The 9,562-nt window shown below is 35.5% G+C and overlaps 1 protein-coding gene across 1 annotated transcript; it reads left to right on the plus strand.

The window, feature by feature from the left end:
• Nucleotides 1-4,366: 4,366 nt before the first annotated feature.
• LOC150037645 (uncharacterized) lies at nucleotides 4,367-8,256 on the plus strand. The gene is made up of 5 exons (XM_090310965.1): nucleotides 4,367-4,639; nucleotides 4,815-4,955; nucleotides 5,286-5,528; nucleotides 5,834-6,112; nucleotides 7,999-8,256. Exons 1-5 carry the CDS (start codon nucleotides 4,367-4,369, stop codon nucleotides 8,254-8,256), a joined length of 1,194 nt encoding a protein of 397 aa, XP_090167091.1.
• Nucleotides 8,257-9,562: the final 1,306 nt, after the last annotated feature.

Below are 9,562 nucleotides of genomic sequence, written 5' to 3' on the forward strand. Positions count from 1 at the left end.
ATCTTTCTCTCTCTAGCTTTCAGATTCTCTTATTCTCTACCTTTCTGTATTCTTTTCTTTCTTCTAACCCTAATGTTTTTTTGTTTAATCTGTGCGGTTGTTTATGAGTATACGATGAGGATGCTTGCAGTCAGGTAGACGATGGCAGAAGAAAAGAGGTAGACGATCATGCAATCGTGTAGACGATTGCTGGAAGAAAGGTAGACGATCGTGCAATCGTGTAGACAATTGCTGGAAGAAAGGTAGACGATCATTTGTTCTTCTAGAAGATATGAAGGAAAAAGGTAAACGATGAGCGATCTTGTAGAGATGAGAAGAGAAGAAGAAATTTACACTGCGATGTACCTGGTTTGGCTATGAAAGCCTACGTCCAAGGGAAGGAGAGAGTTTTATTAAGAAGCTAAGTCACAGACCCTTTTCTTTACAGATTGTTCAAGATTTTCTTGAAGCTATGTATATGTTGTTGTATCTAAAATTTGTAAATGATGAGTTTATATACTAATTTCTTATACAAGTAGTTACAATAACTAACTGTAAAGATTAAAGAAATGTGAAATAGCTTCTTGATGTTGATGTATGAACTTATATTCTTCAAAAACCTAGTAATTCTACCCAACAAACTTGTAAGCAGGGGAATCTCTAAAAAACTGCATTCATTTTTCATAAATGTGAAAGAGAAATGTAGAAAAAAGATATTAATATTTTAAAAAGAATTAAAAAAAGAATAAATAGCTATCAATTTTTTAGCAATGGTGGTAGAAATGTTTTGGTTTAAATCCAATTTTTGTCACTAGACTATGACCTTTGTTTTATTTTAGTCCTTAGACTTTTAAAAACGTTCTTTTTACTCCTTAAACTTTAAAAAAATGCTTATATTGGTCCCAATCGTTAAGATTGTGTTAAATTTAACAGAATTGTGAGTTAGCTTGACTTCTTCGCCGCCGCTGTTCTTCTTCTTCTTCGTAAATTGTTACCCCTTCTTTTTTCTCCAGCCATGAGTGCCACCATAGATTTCGGTGCTTGTTGTATCAATATCGTCAAAAAATTCATCACCCTCCTCCGTCGTGGCTACAACTCCTCGAGATGGCACTAATTTTATTTTTCATAAATGAGTTTGGAGTTTTTTGTTTTTTTGATGAACCGCGTTTTGCTTTAAAATGTTGATAATTGGGAGCAATTGATTTTGAGGAATTACGAAAAGCTTGTGAAAATTGAGGTTTTCTTTATTCCTCAATTTGTGTGATTTCCTTTTACCAAGAATAGGGATTAATTGATTGATTCTTTTTTTTTTTTTGGTGGGGTTTTGATGAGAACAAAATGGCAGTGAAAATGATCTAGTGAGGATAAAGCTACTAAGAAACAAGCGAGAGGTAGTGGTGAATTACATGAGACATAACATTGTTATGCTCCTTCAGTCAGGTTAGGAAGCCACTACCAGTATTTAGGTGGGTCATTCACACATGTTCTCTTTCTTCATTAAAATTGATCTAATTGATGTCCTTTTTAACATTATTTTTCTCTGTTTCTAAAATACTTCAATCGGAGAGATGAAAGAATGAATCTTGTTTCTGGTCGAACATGTGATAAGAGAATAAAATGTTTTAGCTGCTCAATGCTTATCACCAGAAGAGACCTCAAGATTCAATAATTTTTAACCTAATATTGTGTTAGGTTATATGTCCTAAAACTCGCAGTTTGTAATGTTAAACATATTCTATTATCAATAAGGATGTTATTGATGTTTATTCAATAAAATTGTTGTTCAATATGTGAATTGCACTTGTAAAGTCTAAATCCAATAAACTAAAGATTCATGGCTATTATATGAATACAAGAATTTTATGTGGAGACATAAGGGTGGATCAAGTTCAGTAAATAGCCAAAATGGTCTACAGTATACCAATAAAGCCAAGTACCTTATTTTGGTAATACTATTGGATGCGACCCACTCTATAGTTGTTACAATTTGTTGTAAAGTACTCCAAATGAAGTGATCCTGATTCGTTCATGTGTTGACATGAGGAGTGGAGGTGTCCTATGCAATGAGTTTGCATAAGATCGAACCAAGAATTAAGTCACTCTTACTTTATAACGTTGTTTACTGTTTAAAGCTGACTATTTCAAAGTGATGGCCTAGGTAACTTGACCTTAATCCTGAGCTAACTATGAACTCCTATTTATTGGTGATTATTCTTAGATTTGCATGAGTGAGGGTTGACTTGATAACACTTGAAATGTGCAATCTTCTTCCGCTTAACTCAGGGTTGTTTAGCTACTTAATTTGGTTTAATAGATTATTTTGTAGGACTCGAGTGTACAGGATTACGCGTTCAAAACTAAAAGGCGCTAAAATGACGAAGTTAGGAGGATAATCGATCAAATGGTGAAGTAAGAAGACTGTTGCACTGCCAAGTGTCGTAATGCTCTAATTAAGCTTGAGTCCATCGCTAGCTTGACATTATTAGAAAGAATGCTTGGACATCAGGCAGAGTTGCAATGCTGCCCTGAGCATTGCAACGCTCTGGAGATTTCATGATGCCACCGTCGCAATGCACCCTGACGTTTGAATATTGACGCTGAAAAACAGAAGCATCAGTGTTGCAACGCTTTGAACGGAGTTTGACAGACACATAGCTCTAGTGCGCGTAATGCAACGTTAGGCCAGTGCTGCAACGCCTGCTTGGCACTTGGCCATTATGTGCCGCAGTGTTACTCCCTTCCCAGCGTTGCGATGATGTGGCAGCTTTATAAAAGGAGAATTTTGGTCGAGCCGAGATTATCAGATCTAGTACAACAAGTTATGAACATCGTCACTCTGTCTCAACCTAGTTTTAGCCCACTTTTATACCAAAACTCTGAAAAGAATTCTTCCCCTTGCCAAATGTATTGAGTTTGAGTATGTTTAGTGGTTGAAGGGTAAGAACTGAGTTTGGGTTTTTTAGTTTAATTTCATTCCAATTTAATTCTTAAGACTGGTTTTGTAATTTTATGAGTTTTATTATGAATTTTATGAAATTTATCTTGAGCATATTCTTCAATTTTCGTGTATGAGATAATCTGACAAATTAGCTATGCATGTTAAATTTATTGCTTTGATTGACCCTAATTTGTAATCGTTAAGTAGTCGTCACCTAGAAGCATGAGTTAAGTAGATTTGTTGTGTTAATTTGAGATTCCAAATAGCTAGCATTTACTTTCTAACTTAGATAAATTTTGATCAATTAATTAGTTAGATGATGGAAACTGATTAATTGGCTTAGTTTTGCCTCGAATCTTAATGTTTGTTGATTAATTGATTGCTTAAGGCTTCTTGTTTTTCTCTTAATCAAATTGATTTTATGGACTATCGTTTAGGATTCTAATCAAGTAGACTAAGTTTTTAATTCGAATAATCTCACGTATCTTTCGAGTAGTCTATGATAGAATTAATGAGGAACGAATTAAATTATAATTACCCAAGCTAAGTATTTATTTGATAATAAATTTTCTCAATTGTTTACATTGAACAATTTTCACTTTCACAATTTATTTTAACAATTTTCACACCCCCCTTGGTTACTTCCTACAAGTTCCAACTTTTGAGGAATCCATATTTGGCTCTCTATTGTTCGGTCCCAGACTTACTACTTGTACTACTAGTTAGTATAAAGGGTTAGTTTTGTGCATATAAATTCATTTGCACGACTGTCTTTCAGGAGCGACATCGTAAGCTCGGTCTGTCAAATTGGCGTCATTGCCAAGGAGCCAACGGAATCCTTAAGTTTTGAAACTTGTAGTGTTTATCCTTGCTAATCATTTTTCTCTTTTGGTGAATGACCCACACTCCCAAAGGTGCTAGACAATTGTATTTTGCAGAGATCTCTAGGGAAGAGTGGAGAATCAGAAAAGAAAGGAGACAACAGGCTGCTCTTGACAAACAAATTCGTGTTGAAGACACATCTGGAGGAAACGTTCCTGAAAATTTTCCAGTAATGGCCAAACGAGAAAAGACCTTCAAGGAGCTAGCAACATCAGACTTCACTCAATATCCCTTATGCATTGCCTATCATAAAACGACAGGTAATTTTGAGCTTAAATCTGGCCTAATTCACTTACTTCCTGCTTTTTTTGGTCTACAGGGTGAGGATCCACACAAACATCTAAAGGAATTCTATGTGGTGTGCAATGAAATGAGATCTAATGGGGTGACTCAGGAGCAAATAAATATGAGGGCATTCCCCTTTTCATTGAAGGTAGATGCCAAGGAGTACTCTACATTCTTCCACCAGGAAGCATCACATCCTGGAAGGAATTATAGAGGTAGTTCTTGGAGAAATTATTTTCAGCATCCTGAGTTGCCAGTGTGAGAAAAGAAATCTATAGCATCATGCAGTTAGATGGAGAGACCCTTCATGAGTATTGGGAACGATTCAAAAAGACCTATGCCAAGTTCTCCCATCATCAGATCTCAGATCAACTCTTGATCCAGTACTTTTATGAGGGATTAATGCAGATTGATAAAAGCAGTATAGATGCAGCTGCAAGAGGAGCCTTAGTCAATAAAACCCCGACTGAGGCCATGAACCTAATAACTACCATGGCTGCAAATTTTCAACAATTTGGAACTAGAGCTGCAGTTAGTGTAAAGTCTGCCAATGAGGTAAGTGAACTTAAGAAAGAAATATCCGACTTAGTTTCTATTGTTAAGTAGTTGGCGAAGGTGGAAATTAGACAGCCCACTTCTATTTGCCAAGTATGTCATAGGACTGGTCACTCAGCTAATGTTTGCCCAAGTGCTCTGAAAGGAGCAATTCCTGATGTAAACACCATTGAAGGCTACAATTAGAATGGACAAAATAGAAGGTGAGACCCATTCAGCCAAACCTTCAATCAGGGATGGAGAGACCACCCAAACTTCAAATGGGGAGGGTAGAATGAGCAGGCTCAGCCTCATCATAGAGCTCCGTCTGGTTCAAGTATGTCCTTGGAAGACATTGTTAAAAGTCTTGTTGACAACTATTTTAAATTTCAACAGGATACACAACATTTTCAACAAGATACAAAGAAAGACATTAAAGCTTGGGGACCCAAGTCTCACAGCTAGCCACCTCTATGAGCATATTGGAGAGGCAGTCTGGCAAACTTCCATCCCAACCTGAGTCAATTCTTAGATAGAATGTTAGTGCAATCACATTGAGGAGTGGCAAGGAGTTGAAGCCACATGTTGAGTTAGTAAAAGAGCTAGGATTGAGAAACCAGAAATCCCTTCTTTAGATCAAACCGTTTTACCACCACAAAACAAACAGGAAGTATTTTCTCACCTTTATCCTTCTTTAGATGCATATGTGCCTAAAGTACCTTTTCCTTCCTGGCTTGCTAGGCCAAAAGAACTAGTTGCAGACAAGGACAAGGAGCTTTTGGAGATTTTTAGAACGGTAGAGATAAATATTCCTCTCCTCGATGCCGTCAAGAAAATTCCTAAATATGCCAAATTCCTAAAGGATCTTTGCATGAGGAAAAAACAAGCCAAAGAAAAGGAAAGGATGGTGGTAAGTCAATCCGTATCTACGATCCTACAGAAAAATTTGCCATAAAAATATAAGGATCCAGGTATGTTTTCTCTTCCTTGCATCATAGGCAAAAAGAAAATTGATAAGGCCATGCTAGATTTGGGTGCATCAATAAATGTTATACCTTATTCAATTTATTAAGAATTAAAATTAAGAACTTAACTGAAATTGGAGTTGTCATACAATTAGCAGATAGGTCCTTCATTCACCCATTAGAAGTCATAGAAGATGTCCTAGTTCAGGTTAATGAATTGTTTTTTCCTACTGGTTTCTATGTTCTTAAGATGGAAGTGCCCACATCCATCTCATCTGCATCAATCTTGCTTGGGCGGCCTTTTATGAAGACGACTAAGACTAAGATTGATGTAGAAAACTGCACTTTGCCTGTGGAGTTCAATGGTGAGTTGGTCAAGTTTAATATTTTCGATGCTATGAAAACTTACACCATACGACAAGTACATTCTTTGTGCCAGATTGATGTGTTTGACTCTCTTGAGCTGGAGGTTATATGGGACGTCTATGACGACGATGAGGATGATGTTAGGAATGTCCTAGAACTCGCAGTTTGTATTTTGTGTTAAACATTCTATTTATCAATAAAATATTATTGAGTGTCTTATTCAATAAAGTCTTTGATTTTGCATTCTATTATGAAAATCCAATAAACATATTCATGGCTATTGTATGAATACTTTAACTTTATGTGGTGACATAAACAGGATCAAGTTAATAGCATATAGCCTTAATAGTCTATAAGTATATGGATGAAATTGAGTATCTCATCCTAGTAACACTATTAGATGTGGCCCATTTTGTATAGGTAATACAAATGATGTGATCCACAAATCATTCATTTAAGGACATGTGAGTGGGAGCATCCTATGCAATGAGTTTGCATATAGACTGGACCACAAAATAGTCACTTTTTCTTTATAACGACCGTTTACTGTTAAAACTGACTATTTAATACTTAAGTAACCTAGGATAACTCGTCTTAATCCTGAGCTAGCTATGAACTCTTGTTTATTCAGAATTATCCTTTGATCTGCATGGGTGAGAGTAGTCCAACAACACTGTTCAATAAACCTTCCATTTTAGGGATAAGATCGGATGGATAGCTAGGGACATAGCCCTGCAAGATGGAATTCACTCTTACCCATTTTAGGGCTAGCATATAGGTTATTCTCTTAAGTGCTGATTCCAGGTCTTGAACAATCGGGGTCCCACCTTCTCATGGTAGAGAACATGATTCACAAATAGTATTATGAATCAAATTGTTCATTGGAGGGTCAGTGGAAACTTAAGGAACAAGATGTAATTATAGGGGTAAAACGATAATTTTGACCCAACTGTAATTACGAACAACCTGTGAAGGATCGACTTACTGATTATGGTTTATATGGACAAAAATATATCTACAGTAAGGAGAGTGCAACTATCGAGCTATACTGGTGTATCTTGACAGTTAATGAATAGTAATTAATTCGATTAAAGAGTTTTAGCGAATTAATTACAAATCGTTGGAGCTAATGATATGTAGGTCCATTAGGTTCTTCTACTAGCTCATTAAATTGGAATAACAAATTGAGTATTGATGAATGAAATTAGGGTTATGAATTTGAAATGTTCAAATTCAAAGGTGTTTTTTGATTGATTGTATATGATACAATTATAAACGTTTAAATTTAATTGAAATTAAATGAAATTGAAAAATCGATTAATATTTAAATATAAAATTGATTTATTGGTGACATCGATATTTTATTAATTTAATATTTAGATATTAAATTAATATTATTTTAATTAAAAATCAATTAAAATTATTTTTATTTAAATTAATTATTTTGAATTAATTTAATAAAATGATTTTTTGAAATCATATAGAGTTATTGGGTTTTTCCAATTTTTTGGGATAACCCCATTAACTACATTTGATGGAATATCATCAAATTCCAATTGCATTTTGGTAATGATCTTCAAGCTGGAGCTGCCTACCATGCAACTCTGTACATTTGCATGATTTCTACTTATATACAGAAGCTCCATGCATGAAGAACATTTAAGCATTCTGAGTTATACTTGCTAAAGTGATAACCTGAAAATCCTACAGACCCCTCACTTGTTCTTCCTTATACTTTTTTGTGAGATATTTGATGTTTGGGAGATTTATTTTATGGGACTTTTTCCTTCTTCTTGTGGGTACAAGTATATTTTATTTGCAGTGGATTATGTTTCCAAATGGGTGCAAGTAAAGGCCACAATTACTGATGATGCTAAAGTGGTTGCAAGTTTTTTGAAGACTAATATTCTTAGCACGTTTGGCTTCCCTAAAGCAATCATCAGCGATCAGGGATCACACTTTTGCAATAGAGTCATTGCATCCTTGTTGAAGAAGTACGGTGTCCAACATCGTATTGCTACCCTATACCACCCTCAGACTAATGGGTAGGGAAAGGTGCCCAACAGGGAAGTAAAGACAATTTTGGAAAAGGTGGTCAACCCAGGAAGAAAGGATTGGCGCCTTCGGCTTGAAGACATTCTATGGGCCTACAGGACAACTTTCAAAACTCCTATTGGAATGTCCTCTTACTGGATGGTTTATGGTAAGGCTTGCCATCTTCCAGTTGAAATCCAGCACAAGGCTTATTGGGCTATCAAGAAGTGTAATTGGGACTTAGAGGCAGCTAGGGAAGCCAAACTTTTATAGCTTCAGGAGTTGGAAGAGCTGAGGTTAGAATGTTTTGATAATTCCTTGATTATAAGCAAAAAGAGAAGGACCTTCATGACAAGATGCTCACACCCAAGGAGTTTCAGGTAGGGCAAAAGGCACTCCTTTATAACTCTCGATCGAAATTTATGATTAGTAAACTCCAGTCCAAGTGGATTGCTTCGACATCGCCTATCGATTGGACTCGTCGGTCTACATCTGAAATGAGCCATAACGGTCGAGCAACTGACCATAAACATTTATGCTATTTGGAGGCAGCCAGGATTTTAGGATGAGATTTCAATTCAGTATCTCTTTTTATTTTTTTTTCATTTATTTGAGCCTAATTCTTTCTTTTATTCTTGTTTGTAGGATTTTTTTTAGAAGAAAAAGGAGCTGAGCAGAGTGTCCTGCATTCTTCCTTCATTCCATTGTTCAGGTAAGTATTATGATCCCTTGTGCATTACTTTAATCACATTGGGGACAATGTGTGTTTTAAAAGTTAGGGGTGAGGTGTTTGGATTTTTGGCCCAATTTTTTTCAAAATTTTTTATGATGATATTATTTAGGGTCCTTGAGCGTTGTGCTCGGACAATGCTTACTTGTTTAAGTTTGTTTTACTATTGTGTTCCTTATGATGACTCGTCTATGATGTACTCGTAGGAATTGTTTTTGCTTAAGAATAGATCAGATGAAAGGGTTCATAATTTTCATGATATTTTTTAAAATTCTACTTAATTATTTTTATTAGATCTCCAAACCCTTTACGTATCTATCTTGACCACGTACGCTTGCTTAGAATTGAATTATGAGACCATAAGTTTGTTGTCACTTCGATAGGCCTTGGTGATGGATATTAGTCTTTTTGCGGTTTAATTTAGTAATGCATACTTGAGATGTAGTCAATTGATATCACTGTCACTTAGTTAATATATATATATATATATATATACATATTTAGGGGCTACTCCTCTTCTTCAAGGGTATGATTAACCTGGGGCGGACATGACACTCGTGGTTTCCCTCTAAGCTAAAGTATCCTAGAGAAATGAGTAAGCTTAGGTGTTTTTTAAGGGAAATTGACCCGTAGTTGGATGATTCGCATAACATGTGGGAAAACCAAAACGAAATTCGATTTCTCGATTAAATTTCCCCTTTTTATTTCTATAAAATAAAATACTATATAACAAAAAAGTAAAAGCATATAAAAAGGGCGATGGTGAATAGATTTTGACCAATCCAATGATATGTCATTGCCACTTTGAATTTAGGAAAGCTAATTCAGGATCCTTCGAGCCAGTGTAGG

The sequence above is a fragment of the Benincasa hispida genome, chromosome 2 (assembly GCF_027475165.1).
Source record: "Benincasa hispida cultivar pf3 chromosome 2, pf3_genome.v1.1, whole genome shotgun sequence".
Classification (NCBI taxonomy): Eukaryota; Viridiplantae; Streptophyta; class Magnoliopsida; order Cucurbitales; family Cucurbitaceae; genus Benincasa; species Benincasa hispida.